The following is a 15,830-nucleotide window of genomic DNA, read 5'->3' on the forward strand; positions in this document are numbered from 1 at the left end:
AATTTTTAGAAATCGAAATCGAACCGATTATTCGGTTCCGGTTCAATTTAAAATTATCGAACTATTGATGTGGTTCGATTTGATTTGAATCGAACCACGTTGATCCAATTATAAAGCCCTCCTGTTGCGTCCCCATTTGACAGAACCAAGAATCGATTCGCATGTTGGTCGAATCGATTCTATTCCTCCCCCAGAAACCGAATCAATTTGGGCTACAAAAGTATTCCAATCACGAACGAACGAACCAACAAACGAACAAACCGATCCTTGCCTGCTTCGAGTCCCGAATCGCGAGCTCCGTCCCCAACAGTTCGTCGCACCCATCCCACGAATTTGAGGGCGAGAGATGGACGACGCGGCGATTGCCGGTTCCCGCCCTGCTCTGTTGATCACCAACGACGACGGAATCGACGCCCCGGGGCTCCGCTTCCTCGTTGACCTCCTCGTCGCCGCCGATCGGTACCGCGTCCTCGTCTGCGCTCCTGATTCGTGGGTCCAACTCCTTGTCTTCTGTGGCTTATCTTATAATTTTCGTGTTTGTTGCTCTTTCTCACGTTCTTTGTAGTATCCGTCAGAAGGATTCAATGGATGTATGCCTGTCTCTAGTTAGATATGGTCGCGAAATTGTGCAAATCGATATCTTTTTTGCTAGTTATTTTCCTTTTGTCTGCGTTTAAATCGTTGATGCTTTTGATGAGAAGTTAGTGGTGATTGAAAGGGTGACATCGTGCTATTTCTTACACGTCTTTTGTTTTGAAGTATCTCGTCATATCTGTTAGAAGAACGAAATGGATCCACATTTTCGTTTATTTTTGGTTATATATGATGACAAAATGGTGCGAATTGATTATTTTACTAGTTATTTTTGTTTCAATCGAGTTTAATTTGATGACGTTTTCTGATGAGAACTTGGTGGTGTTTGAAATGGTGGCATTGTGCCATTTCGCACGCAGAGTGAAGAAATAGTGTAGCGAATTCTTGGACGACGTATTTTGGAATATTGGAATTACAATGTAATTGTTCAGTGTCGGACATCTTCGTTTTGTTTCTTTTTGTGTTTTTTAAAGTGGAGGTTAGAAAGTTGAAATTTGCTAAAACAGAGGCTGACTGCTGCAGTTTATGGCGCTGAGTGACTTCCAATGTATCTAACTTCTTCTTTGTGCTTTTTACCAGCCTTGTTGATCACATCTCATATGCTGATGCCAGTGCTACAAACCGATCTTTCATGGCTATTTACAATTGTTGATATGTGCCACATGTCCTGTCTCAATATGAAATGTTCCCTTGTTGCTAGGTTGATTCAGACCAAGCCACTGGTAACCAGCATCACATAGGCCCTTTTGCACCCTTTAGTTAGGTTTGTATCTGGATGTAGTCAAAATATGAAAACCAGGAATCCTGCTTTGTGGTTTAAGCAGGGACGGATTTAGATCTGTTGGTTTCAGATGGTACATTGGTCTGACTATTATCACAGACATCTGATTTGATAGTAGTAGAAATGACTCTACCCTGCGCTTATCATGCTGATATGCAATAGTTCTTGTTCAGAATTGTGGTTACCTCTCTGTATTAACTGCAAAATGGTTTGGTGCACAAAATGAGATAATAATCAGAATGCACCCTCCATGAAATGTTAAATCGTCTCTTAATAAATTTTCAGGGATAAGTCAGGTGTTGGACATAGCATTACTTGGCATCGTGCTCTTAGTGCCAAACGTGCTGAGATTATGGGTGCTACAGCTTTTGCAGTATCAGGTTCTCCTATCTGTCTCGTTTATTTATTGCTTATTGATTCTTTTGTGTATAAGTAAATCTTTTTTTCATCAAAAAATTATCCATTACCATTCTGAATGTTGATGCCACTGTTGATGTTTTATCTTCTTTGAGGCAATTCTAAGAAGCCAAATCTCAATGGTTTTGAAACCTAAGTATATTTCTGCTACAGTTTGCCTATGGTCATTCTGTGCTCTATAGTTTTTAACGTTAAACAATGTAGCCACTAACATGATTTTGCCACCTGAATTGTAAAATGGACATATCCTATTAGAATATTCAAGAGAAATAGCCACAGAAGAAGGGGAGAGGCTGAATGCCCTATGTGATTTATATATTCAAATTTATAGCAGACGAGGATATTCTCCATGAGGGTGATGTCTTCTTCAAAGATACTCAAAGAATCTAACCAATCCCTAGTTCAGATTATTATATAGGTTGGTGTACATCTTTGCATTTAAGTTTACTTAAACCATTGTCTAGTAGAGAAAGTTCTATAAATTTACTGGATTCTTGCACACTCTTTTAAGCCATTATCTACTAACGAAGTGTAGGAAACCTTGTTCTGTAAACTATGGACTAGTATACAAAAGTCCTAGAAATCTACTAGATTCCTACATGCTCCTTTAAGCCAATTTTTATAGATGACATGTAGGGGGCCTTGCTACGCTTGATTAGAGATTTGTGTCATGTTGATCTATTCTCTAGGTCCCAGATCATGGCAGATGAGAAGAATTAGCTTTCCAGTGCAGTGCTTTCAAAATCTGGTTATGGGTCAACAATTCACTGAACCTCCCACATACATTCTACAATCTTAAGATTCTAGCTTATCATTCTACTGAATCTCTTATCTACATCCCACGGTAACAAGATTTCTAGTTAACCATGTTATTAGTTAAATTTTCACATCTGAATATTATCATATGAGTCTACTAAATAATATCTGTGTATAATTTCCAGGCACTCCTGCAGACTGTGCTTCCTTGGGAATCTCTGGCAAACTTTTTGATGGTGTAATTCCTGATTTGGTAAACTCAAAGCCGAATATTATTGTCCTACATTCTCTAACATACTTTATGTTACCGAAATATTTTTTTCTACTGTTATTCACTTATACAATTTTCTGGAAAATATTACTTAGTTGTAGATCTTGCATATACTTAACTAACTTGAGCTTTTCTATTACTTGAGCACTTACTCATTTTTTCATCATACAGGTGATCAGTGGCATCAATATCGGTTCCAACTGTGGATATCATGTGTTAGTAATGCATTATTCTTGCATTCTATTACATCTGCCTATTTAATTTTAAGTTATATTCTACAACAAGTGAGACTGTAATCTAAGTATTTAAGTTGTTGTGAAAGGAAAAAAAGAAAATGACAATCTCTGCATCTTGTCTACATAACAAATACTTCAAATAAGTCAGAACATTTTGTTTATTCTAATTACTAATAAATAATATTGGGGTCATTATTGCTTGTTGTTGTTGTTGTTGTTGTTCTAACAAATAATATTGTTATTTTTTTTGTTTAAGAATAGGAAATATTGTATGCTTTCTACAACATTCTTCTACTTGGAAAATCTTGGAATTTGTAGGTTTTTATTAAATTATTCACTGGATTTTGTTATAACATGCTAAGAATTTTAACTCATTCTGTCTATTAAATGTCATCTTCGATAATGAACTGCACTAATATATTTATTTATGCATTTATGAAGAAACCGACATCTCTTGGTACTAAAGCACTATACAGTGAAAAGCAACCTTTATGTAGGATTTTAAGACTAAAAAAGTATACCCCATAACAAGAAATTATGGATTAAAAGTTTAGTCCTAAAATTACACAATGATATCTCTAAATATACATTGTACCATAAAGGAAAATAAGACAACTGTTGTTCCCATGGGTAATTGTTCTTGCTATAACTTCTCGATGTTCAAAAGATGCACTCAGTTTGTTCATTGAAGCTCAACACGAAAGCTATATTCGTATTTCATTGATATGTAGGGTATACTCTGGGACAGTAGCTGGTGCTCGAGAAGCATTTTTATATGGTGTACCTGCATTAGCTATATCACATAACTGGTATGTTGGGTCTTTTATCATTTTGTTATTGATCACTCATTAATTTCTCCTTCTTTTTGTATAGGTTCCTTACTAAGTTAATTAAGATATATATTTTTTCTTACTAAGTAATTGACTATGCATCTAATTAATTTAATGACAATGGCAGCAAAAGACTTGAGAGTAATGACTCTATTTTTGGTATTTAGTACTTCTGTTGTTTTGAGCTTTTCTTGATTTCCTGAATTGGGCCAAGCAATCTAGATCATGGTTCAAGGGGCCTGGGGAGTGATCTCTTCCTTAAACCCAAAAGATTTATCATTGGTTGATACATGAAATTGTCGATTTGTTTAGGTCCAAAAGCATATTATACATGTGATACTTTTACAAGAACATCATTTGTCATACCCTTCTCAATGTAAGATTTTAAGACACAAACTAAAATAACAGAGAAATATTAACTAAATTTCCAAGACAGACTTTGTTTAGCTACTCTAAATGGTTTCTACTATTCACTCAGTAGTCAGTACACATTCTCTTGTATTAAAATATTATACTTGATGCTTTTATTTGATTCATCATTTATGTCATTTTTTATCTTGTCCTATGATGTTCCAATTCCAACATTAAATGTTATCCTAATGTCTATGAGAATAAGGACATCTTATTTTCATTTAATTTTTGTTCTTGTATACAGTGACTAAAATTTTCAACATTTCAATTCATCTTTTTAATTATCACATTATTTTTCTTTGCCAAGATCTGTTTCTTGTTTTTGTATATTATTATTCATCCATGTGTTTTATTATCTTTACTCTTTATTATACAGATTACAGACAACTAATTTTATTTTCATTTTTCATATTAAATTTTTTATTTAGATTAAATTATTTTGTGATTGTTTCTTACACATTTCATAGTGGGCCACCTAAGGATAAATTGTCTCCATTCTGTGGGCATGTACTAGCTTACTATGTCTGGTTTGAAATTTCAAGTTTCATGGATAACAGATTTAGCATCTGTTAATTGGAACAATCCATTTAATCAATAGTAGAATGGATCATTAATCAGGAAGAACACAAGTGAACTACTATTAGAACATGTGGGAAGTGTCAGGGGCATGCCAGAACATGGGACTGCCACTGTCTCATTTCACATGATTATTTTTGTGATTGTGATGCCCTGGTTGTCGCATATAAGGTGTTGATCATAGTTTTATACTATAGGATAAGTACAATATTACATGGATAAGGTAAACATGTCATGCAAATGTGTTGTTTAGGTATATTATGAACAGGTATCTTGGTGGACTAGATTTGAGGTTATATAATGAATGTTTTTCATAGATGAGAAGCTATTCTATTTGGTTGACTGTTTATTCTTTTCCATATCTCCAGTAGTATATAGTTTCTAGTGGAACTAGGTGATACTTTATTTGTACCACTTTTTCTTTTTCTCAGGAAGGGAAGAAAGAGTGACGTTCATGACCTGAAGCTAGCTGCAGATGCTTGCTTGCCCCTCATAAATGCTGTATTATATGAGCTTAAAGCCAAGGCATATCCTGAAGGTTCATTTTTGAATGTAGATGTGCCTACGGATGTTGCAAATCACAAGGTAATCCATGAGACACAACATCTCTTAAGGCATCACATATTTAACACATACGTATTATAAAGATTCGTATTTTAGAAACTATTTCTTCATTTTTGGTACAATAAGTAATGCTTGAACTGTAGTCCTTGGTATGTGAACCCTTTTGAAGTCATCACTTAAACAAGTTATGATACTCTCGACATTTATGATAATATTAGACAACCTAAAATTTGCTCTTCTGAGTAAAACATGCCAGTACTATTATTTTAATTGTTTAGCACTGCTGGTTGGAATTGGAAATGTGATCATTTGGCTTCTAGACATCCTCAATATCCTTCTAGATTCTGATCCTAATGATCATAATATTTCCTAATTTCTATAGGAATGACAGTCTAGTATTTTGCCTCAAAAGTCGGGATACACTGAAAAATTACTTTTTTATTCCTTAGTGAAACACATCTGTGACATGGCCCATTCACAGTATCAAAATACCTCTGAAAATCATGTCCTTTGTAAATTTTTCTCTATAGTCTTTTCTCCTATATTATGTTAGTCCAAAATATCACTTAATGGTGTTAATTTACTCTTCCTTAAGAAAAATATTGATATAGCAAAAATAGGGATTTTTTTCTTTTTCTATAGAAATTATTTCTTTTCCTACATGTTTGTTGCAGAATACTTTTGTTATGCTTTTCCTTTTTATCATTTTTTTTATTCTTAACATTCTGTACTATGTTCATTTTATTAACATACTTCAACATAAATTTAGTGTATCATGTGTTGGATCATTTGGCTTCTTATAGATCATCTTCTTTGGTTGTTCGACATATAATATGTTTCGGTACAACTAATGTTATGTGCCAATATTTGTGGCATGTCATGATTGTTCTGCATAGCTTGGTATGCATTTGCTGTTGCTGTTTGTTTATTTTGTTTGCTGTGATTGCCAACAGGGATTCAAGATAACAAAGCAGGGAAAATTCATGACCAGAATTGGTTGGGAGCAAACATATTCCAGCACACCAGCACTAGAAAGCTATCAGACTGCAAATATGAACATTGACTCTGGATCAAGCCCTGCAAACAATGCTTCATCAGCTCTAGTGGAAGATGAACTTTTGTTTAAAAGAGTGGTATATATTTGCTTCTTTTCAGCCATGTGCTGAGTTTACAATCCTTTCTTCACATAAAATCATAACATGTTGCTTCTTTATTTTGTCTTGCCATTAATACTTATTGCATTTAATTTCTCATACCTTTGTACTTTTGAATGTTGTTTGTTCTCTGCTTTTGCATTCCATTATCCAGTAGTGTGTTAATACCAATTTGATTGAATTTATACCATATTTTGCAACTATTCCAAACTGCTCATTAGTATGATGATAAGTTATGTCACCGAAAGCGTTTTCTATAAGGTCTATCATTATACTACTCATTTGGGGAATTCACTGTAGTCAAATTTGATGGCCTTTTCTTGAGATTGAGGTATGATTATATTTATAAAGGTAACATGAAGTGGTTCTGATGTCATGTGTCTTTTTCCTCCTTTGCTTTATCCTGTGATTTAGGTAAAAGCTTTGTTTGTTGGTACATGCTATGTTTGTTAGATTTTCTCTGTCTATGTTTGTTGGTACATGCTACTACATCTTGATTGTTATAATATGCTTTTATATTTCTTTGCGCCTATCTTGGGTCTATTTTAAACAGAATCCTTTATTAAAGCACTTGTAAAAGAGACATAAAAGTGAATATATAAATGCTAAAGTTTAAGATCTCCATCTTACCTATCTTTATTGAAAAACTAATCCAGGAAATTTAAATATTTTATATTATTTGTTTTAGAATTTATGAGTTTTAAAATTATTTTACACAATTTTTATAAGACTTTATACTATCTTTTTGGTATTTTGTCCTAAGATCCACATCTGTTAGATCTTCTAAAGAAAACTTTCAATGGCTAATTCTTATGAGTTATGACTACCTAAGCATTTTGACAACTTTAGATTTAAGTAGATTTCTAATCAAAATGTCTTCAAAATGCCAAATTGAATTTTTAGGTGTGCAGTTTCTAGCTAAGATATATTTATGCTAAACTGAAACTTGCCATAACACCTTAAAGACTTAGTTAGTGGATAGGAAATAACATGGCTTTAAATATCATGCAAATAAATGATGCATCTCAGGCCTCAGAAATCAAATTAACATAATGGTCATAATCGACATCTATCAAACTTGTTACTCCAAGGTAGACTTAAGTGATCGTATACCTTTCTAATACCATTTTGGTGTCTTGACTTAATCTTGGAGGTAGTTATTTTAGAGTTAGTGTGGTTGATTGGGATTCTATTTGAACTAGCAAGAGATTGTAAATAATTCATTTTAAGATTGTGAAATATTTAATTACTATGGTGAATACCAGATACCATTGGTGATTGTTGCGGTGATATGCTCAGGGTCTAAATGGTCATATATGTGAAACCTTTATTCAGCCATTGCTACAACAAAAGAATGTTCTACATGCGAAGCTCAGGAACAAAATAGCTGGAACTCAGCCTAGGGACATATGGTTCTGGGTTTAAGTTGTAACTGCTGATTCCTAATTACAGTCCATGGTATGGGTTCTAAGGTTGAGTTCAGGTTCCATTCCCTTAAAGCTTTCATATCCAAGCCAAACATGCTGATCCATTTTACAACTGGTTTTGATGTAAAGATTTTACCTGGTCAGTCTAAGATGCTTGTTTTTGTTAGCAGCTAGCAGAATGACACTCAAAATATCTATACAAGCTATTTTAAACTTCTAAATATTCTTAACATTTAAGCAGGACATGTAAATCCAGTAGTCAACTTAAGATTTTATAAAGATTTGAGACACATTGATATCTCTTTGAGCCTAAGAAGTGAGGAAGAACTTGGCCCAGTGGATTATGATTAGTCCAATCATTATTTTTTAAAGTGGTTTCAAAAGGTGCTCGTGCAAGGTGAGGCGAGGCCGCTCGCAAAACCCCCAAGCACAACGCTTCAAAGAAGCACTACTCGGGCAATCGCCTGAGCCTAAGTGTTAGGTGCCTCGACCAAGCACCCAAACCAAATTTGGTCGAGTTCAAACTTTGGTTTGATTGGACTTATAAGTTGGTTCAACCAACTAACACAGTTACCCTAACACTGTCCAACCCCCTCCCTCTCCTGACCCAATAAAAGAAAACAAAGGTGAAATGAAACCCTACATCTGTCACCTTTGTTCTCTCTGTCAACCGCCGTCGACAACCTCATCCAATCTCGTTCGCTGCTGCAGCTCAGCTGCCGTCACTGCAACTCATCTGTCATTGTAGTTCGTCTGCCACTGCAGCTCATCTATACCCTAAACCTCTTCCACCGCTATAGCTCTATCTACTGCTGTAGTAGCTCTGTCCGCAGCCAACAGCAACCTCTTCCATTGCCTTCGTTCGCTGCCTTTGCACACTCCTCTGACGTTGCAGCTCTGTCCGCCATCGTCGACAACATCGTTTGCTGCCTTTGTTTGCCGCTGCAGCTTTGTCCAATCTCATTCGCAGCTGCAGTTTTGTTTGCGCCCTCTACTTCCCCCACTTTCCTGTTAATTAAACTGCAAATGGATGAGCAACAACCCGTTGGGAACTGTTTAAATATATTTGTTGTATCTACAACACCATGGGCAATATGCACTTTGATTTATACATGAAACTCCCTTAGCTTTTACTTGATGATGTCTTAGAGCGGCAAAACATTCTTGGTTAACAAGATGCTTTTGGAGCAGTTTAATTCTAACATAAGCCTTCATAAACATGTTTAGCACATTTCTATTTAGCTGTATGTTATTTTAATTATAATATTCAGGAGCGTCTTACTTCGCTCGGGCAGGTGCCTAGAGTGTTTTTGGACCTTAGCACCTTTTTGCGCTTAGCGCTTTTAAAATCATTGGTTTTTTTCTTCTAGACCAAGTAGGTTATATGCAGAACCTTATGGGAGGTGGTTGCTTTACCTCACACAAGAGTTAGGCTGTGATTAAGTTCATTATTAGCAGTCTTTTGATACACATAATCAGAATGTTGCCATTGTAAAACAGTATTTTCTCTCCATACATGACTCCCTGCAGGTGTTCCAATGAGTCTGCTTGACTTAATTATGTGGTGAAATTATGAGAATTGATGACATATTAACATCTTTTGATATGTTGTCCAATGTGCTTTTTATACTTTTCCTGACCCTTTTCAGATTACCACAGCACCTGAACTTTAACATCTGCATAAGTAGATCCTGCTGCTAGTTGGATGTGTGATATTGTTCATTGCATTGGCATGATTTATTCAAAGACTTCCTGAGTTTGTTCCAGTTGAATGTGTTTGTCTTCTATTACCTATATGTAATTGTGTAGATCTGTGTATACTTACATGTTCTTGAACAGTTGAACTCATTTAAATTTTATGAACAAAGCCAATGAGCCTGAAAATGCCACCTTGCAATTAAGAAATTGGAATGAAAATGTCTGTTATTTGAAATTATTTCCCATATCAATAGGTTATCACGAAGAATGATGTAGAAGAGGAAGAAGATACAGACCACAGGGCCCTCGAAGAAGGATATGTTAGTTGTTTCCTGCTTTCTTTACTTTTTTACTCTCTAGAAAAAATTCTCTATTGAAAAACTACATACTAATAATGCAGTCATCTTTTTCTTTCCCCAGATTACAATCACCCCTTTAGGTGCCCTCTCCCACACAGAAATGGAAGCTGTGCCCTACTTTAAAGGTTGGTTGATGCGTCTGGCAGAACGTACATCTTCTTCATCCTTGTGAAGTGAGTGCTTTCTGGCCTTCAGTTTTGCAGCATTTTCTTATTCTTGTTATTTATTGATACAGTTTGTGCTGACTGGCAGAGGTTGGTGCAAGCTCTCTGCCAGCCAACACTGAGCTCTGTTCCATCCTGGTGTTAGATATGCACATCCTTACCACAGCACCATGGACTTAGTTGGTATCATGTGCCCATGATCATCTAGGACCATGTTTGTTATAATTTACATTGGAGTTTCTATTCTATTGAGAGTTCAAGTGCAAATTGGAGATCAAAATTTGTCTGATCCAGTTTAAAGGCTGCTTTCCCTCTATTTTTGTGGTAAGATCCATGAAGAAAGAGTAGATTTTGTCAACTTTATCACGTCCTCTGTCATATTTCAAACTCTCTTCCTCTTACTACTCTCCTCCTGCTCTTCCTCCTACTCTGCTTCTCCTTTCCTGCTCCTCTTCTTCTCCTGCATCTCCTCCTCCTTTTCCTTCTCTCCGCTTCTTCTTACCAATCAATATGTCAGCATTCCATGTGCTGGTTTATGTATACAGGTCTTGTTCTGGTCCAGCTAGTAACTACTAGGGGTTTTGGTATCGAGATCTAAAAACATACTCTTAAAGAATTAACCCATTTTTACCTTAGAATAACTCTAATATAACTTAAATAAAAAGTTCTTATTATTTCTGAGTTGCGCACTAATTTAGAATTTTATTTTGTTAGGATTTACGATTTTTTATTATTGTTGATGTTGTTGTTGTTGTATTCATATCTTGATAGTAAGTAAATCTTTGTACTTGTAAATATTTCATCATTTATTATGGCATCGCAGCATCATGGTTGTTTTATTAAATTTTAAAGGAACTGATGTTTCCATTTCTCCATCTTGTGCAGGATCCAAAACATAAAAGCATCTAAAAATATCTGGAATTCATGCAAAAATGCCTTCTGGAATTTGCTATTGCTCAAGTCTTTTTTTTGCCAATCAGTGAGATTCAATGCCCGTATGGAACAAAGCTGACAGCTGCTGCAAGTTTATTTGTCATGTCTTCATTCGAAATCATAAATCGTACCTGAAAGGCATTGCAGTGCAACTGATATAGCCTAATCACATCAGCTGTCGTTGACTCCGAAGACAGACGCCTGCATTTATTTTTCTTATTGTAATGATACAAGAAAATGGACCATGAATGACATTAAAAGAAAACTCATGGTAAATTGGCTAATAATATATTTAGAGCACTGCTTGAAGTGGACACATATCTTCATAATTCAATATTTTAATGCATTTTTCATCTGAAAAAAAGTCTTCTTTGTGATTGACTCAATTGATAAGTTTACATGGCTTCTTAGTATTGAGTTTGTTGGGCTAAATAATTTATTCTTCTTTTTAAGGTTGAGGTAGTGAACCACCAAATAACTTTACTCATCAAGCTGGAATCTATTAACTTTCTGTTGAATTATTATTTTGTCCATATATCAATATATATGAAGCAACAACTATCAACTTCTTTATTCTTCTTCAATATTAGAAGGAAATAATCTTTGTTAAATATGAGGCTATTATGAGATATTTCTTTTCTGTACGTTCTTTCAGATTGTTGTGCAGCTGAAATCTTTGGCTATCCAACCAACCATGGAAAGATTTATCGAAGGCGACGTATCAGAAAACCGATTGCACACTGATGAAGAACTACATATCGCATTCATTTCCTTTTGATAGATATTTTCTGATGCTCTCTTCAACTCTCTCTCTCTCTCTCTACTATCTATATTAGTCATCAATCTTTCCCTGGTTTAATCGTGAATACGAGGAGGGGGGATGACAGTTCCCCTTTTGATCCACTGCACATTCGAACAGAGGCTCTTTGCGGAATCTCCACCGACTCCGACTAAGTTGACATCTTGCAGCAGTACATGACGACAGGGTCTGTCATTGCTGCACTGCAGATTTATGGCCACTTCTGAAGCACTCGTTCCCTTGATGTTTTGGTACAACACATCCATCACTTGGACAGCTGAAACCTACATGGTGATTAACTTAAACATTCAGATGGATGCAGATGCAGGGAAGGAGAGATGGAAAAGGTTCTACCTGTCTTTGACATGGGTTTTGTGAGTCACAGTAGTTCTGATCGATGATGATAGGATTCAGAACATTGTGCATAACGATGTTCTTAAATGTTAAGCCCTTTGCATATCCTTTTCCCCCCTACTCAGGAAGACAAAAAAAAAAAAGAGCAATTTGATGGACATCAAATAAATATTCTTCGCATATCTTCTTCATCCCTACTCTTAGAAGCAAATAATATGCTTATACTACAGATATAAGAATGAACAATAATATAAATCCTACCCAAGGGAACAAAAATAAAAATAAAAATAAATATTAAAATCCTTTATGATTAATATTAGCTAGTTTGAGTTCACAAGTATCTAATATATAATACTTAAGATATTAAACTATGTTTATGTTACTTAGAGACTCAACTAACACACAAATGATAGTCGACTAATGGGGGTTATAAGTATTTTATCTATCTAAGTGTAAGATATTGTTAAACACATCAATATTTCTTTTTCATTTTACTTAATATCTCGCGTGGTCTAACCAAATATGCCTATTAATCCAATATTAAGAACTTCAAATTAAATTATTAATAATAGATCCATCTAATTGCATCTATCACAATCATCTCCAACTTCTTATTCTAATTAATCAACATATCATAATCAGATGTGAATGATGTTGCTATATCATCCCAGATAAATATGATATATTAACTCGTGTCGATCAAAAGGATGCTCGAATCCAAAGCATTAGCTTTAGATCCATTAGAGTTTTACTATATCTTAATCAATATGAGACTAAATAATCACATACAAGGGTAAAGACTAGTTAGTCATACCTGCCATGTCTTGATCCGAACTCCATTTGCTGTTCCAATAAATCGTGCTGTGTCGACAGTCACATTAGAGACTTGTGCTTCTGAGTTGTGAGCTCCTAAGCTTCCAATGCTATTTATTTTTGGGACACCAAAACAAACAGTGAGAGAGAAAGAGAGAGAGAGAGAGAGAGAGAGAGAGAGATTTAGATGAAGAAGGTTAATGAATTGTTGTAGTTCTAAAAGAGTTGCACACCTGATTCCATGTCCTGGTCCACAAACAATGTTTGTTGCCATCACATTTTTCGATCCACTAACAATCGATATGCAATCATCACCTTTATCAAATAAAATTAAAAAAAGAAATAATTATAAAAATACACTGTTGAAAAATATAATAAGTACAAGAAAAAGAAATAAATCTTAATGTAAACCATATTGATTTATTCCAACATATTCATCATTTGTTTGCTTTCGGATGTTTTCAGCCTGATATCTTTGTTTTTTTATGAACATTGACTTTTTTAATGCGTTGACTTTTTGACTCTGACCAATGGAAAACTAAATGTATTATCATTTGACCAGATCTATCACTTGGTCATTTAGCTTGGATCCGTTATCTACTTGGGAGTGGCCCATAAGATAGATTCTTTTCTTTGGGGTGGACCTCCAAAGACATCAGAATATTCTCTTGAAATCTAGACTCTCCGTCACCTCGTGATTACATATGATCTCATCGATTGCATCATAAACAACGCAGTGAATCTAACAAGAGTCTATGTAGATTGCGCACAAAGATTCAAACCGGACGTAGAACTTACCGGTCCCGATGAAACTGTTGGCGATCTTTACGTTCTTCGAATGAGTGATATGAATCCCATCAGTGTTCGGACTCTCATGCGGAGCAGTGATGGTCAGATGAGATGCATCTACACCAGTACATTTCTCCAAAGATATGTGCATCCGTGGGCTATCCATCACCTTCAGATTCTCCACCCTCAAATTCTTGCAAGAGTTGAAGCTCAGGGCCTTCCTCAAGTACAGAATTCGTCAGACTTAATATAGGGTTCATGCATGAGCATCTCTCTATTCATTTCCTACCAAAAAAAGGAGAAGATGAAAGAAGAAAGAAAGAAAGAAATCGCACGTACCGTCGGCGCACTGATGCATGGCTGACATGAAAATACAAAAAAAAGATCAGCGTTTCAGGGAAGAAGATTAGTGGAAATATATGGTTGGAGTCTGAGATCTGCATGCTCACCATAGATGCATCCATCTTGCAGGAGCCTCTCCACCATATCTTCCCATTGCCATTGATGGTTCCGCCACCTCGAACGGTGAGGTTATCGATATTACTGAAGAGTATCCAGTGCCTGGAAATCCTGCCGTCCCAATCCTTTTGGTTCCTCGACGCTTCGAGTGTCCCCATGATCTGATCAGATAAACAACGAGAACGTTTTATCTTCCTTGCACTACTGCGTGTTAGGGTTTCGACTGTGATGGATAATGCATTAGAACTCACAGTGAATGAAACTCGAGATTTGCAGGGGCCTCTAAAGTTCATAGGCTTGAGGAGATACCGCTTGTTCTTGGGTATTAACAGAATGGTTGGCGTAGAAGATGAGCAAGCTTTCTTCCACGCCTTCTCAAATGCCTGCAAAGCATAACAAGTGCAATGCTCATAACTAAACTGCACAGTTTTAATCGTGCACAACAAGAACCGAAAGTGATTTGAGATGGTGACGAAGGTGGAGTCAACACCATGGAATCAGAATCTTCATCTCCCTTGGCGCCATAGTATTGAACATTTACCACCTTCTGTGTAGAACCAGAGGGGCTTTTCATGATGGTGGGGTTGTTGACTCTCTCTCCACCAAGTGAAGCCATGGTGGAGTTCTCCAAATGGGTGCCCAAACAAGGAAAATTATTTGACACAAGCATGGTAACTAAGAGTAGGAGATATGTCAGTGGCGCCATATCGCTCAGTAAAGTGGATGAGAGGAGAGACAACAAAATGCAATTTCAAAGGCATGTATGGATGTGGGAATCGAACAAGGTGTGTTGATCCTACATATATATAGGGGAAAAAAGACCTGAGGCTGCTTCAGGAGGTCAAATGCATTACAAAATTGTAAAGCATTAAACATTAGTGTAACTTTTATTTTCCTTGAGTGAGAAAATAAAAATAATTCAAGCACAAAAAACATCACATACTGTCGTTACATCAACATTTATTTTTCTTGAGTGATAGGGTTATTACCACAAATAATTCAAGTGAATGATGCATCACTAAATCATGGTTGTCACAGTCTTTTTCTTATGTTTTGAATGAGACCAAGCGATAAATATGAATATATTTTCTGATATATCGCTACTAAATTGGTCCATCAAAGTGTCATTGGACAGAGACAAAGAAGAGTGGATCTTTCTTTGTCTCAAAGCAGTAAGAGCCAAGACTTTGCGTGTTTTGCTTAGTAGTTAACCTCTGATCCCGGAACTGGTCATCTGGAAGAAGTTACTTGTGTTCTTAGTTCTTTTGATGATGCTGAGAGAAGATGGGCTTTTATGAGTCATCGTTGATGTTCTTGCGTTTTGGATAGGGAGGAAGAGGAAGAGTGCATAGGCTTCTAGCGTTGGTAAATATTATTAGAAATTTTAATTATATTTAAATTAGTTGATAGAGTCATAATTAAACTAAAACTGTTTCACCAATTAG

At 35.8% G+C, this 15,830-nt stretch overlaps 2 protein-coding genes across 3 annotated transcripts; one reads left to right on the forward strand and one right to left on the reverse strand.

Annotated features, from left to right (window-relative positions):
- Positions 1-184: 184 nt before the first annotated feature.
- On the forward strand, positions 185-11,489 carry LOC135586434 (uncharacterized). 2 transcript variants are annotated; one of them, XM_065170372.1, is made up of 10 exons: positions 185-489; positions 1,661-1,755; positions 2,734-2,801; positions 2,991-3,034; positions 3,787-3,864; positions 5,304-5,457; positions 6,390-6,569; positions 9,970-10,035; positions 10,136-10,199; positions 11,124-11,489. In XM_065170372.1, exons 1-10 carry the CDS (start codon positions 347-349, stop codon positions 11,135-11,137), a joined length of 906 nt encoding a protein of 301 aa, XP_065026444.1. In that variant the 5' UTR covers positions 185-346; the 3' UTR covers positions 11,138-11,489. The 2 variants fall into 2 exon arrangements, with proteins under 2 accessions (XP_065026444.1, XP_065026443.1); XM_065170371.1 differs by having other exon boundaries at positions 187-489; positions 10,136-10,247.
- Positions 11,490-12,026: 537 nt separating this feature from the next.
- On the reverse strand, positions 12,027-15,091 carry LOC135651396 (polygalacturonase-like). Its single transcript, XM_065171462.1, has 9 exons — positions 14,876-15,091; positions 14,637-14,768; positions 14,376-14,546; positions 14,266-14,286; positions 13,936-14,143; positions 13,371-13,452; positions 13,139-13,247; positions 12,325-12,441; positions 12,027-12,254 (listed from the first exon to the last, which is right to left on the reverse strand). The coding sequence occupies exons 1-9, from the start codon at positions 15,089-15,091 to the stop codon at positions 12,027-12,029; spliced, it is 1,284 nt and encodes a 427-aa protein (XP_065027534.1).
- Positions 15,092-15,830: the final 739 nt, after the last annotated feature.

Source organism: Musa acuminata, chromosome BXJ3-10, assembly GCF_036884655.1.
Source record: "Musa acuminata AAA Group cultivar baxijiao chromosome BXJ3-10, Cavendish_Baxijiao_AAA, whole genome shotgun sequence".
Taxonomy (NCBI): domain Eukaryota; kingdom Viridiplantae; phylum Streptophyta; class Magnoliopsida; order Zingiberales; family Musaceae; genus Musa; species Musa acuminata.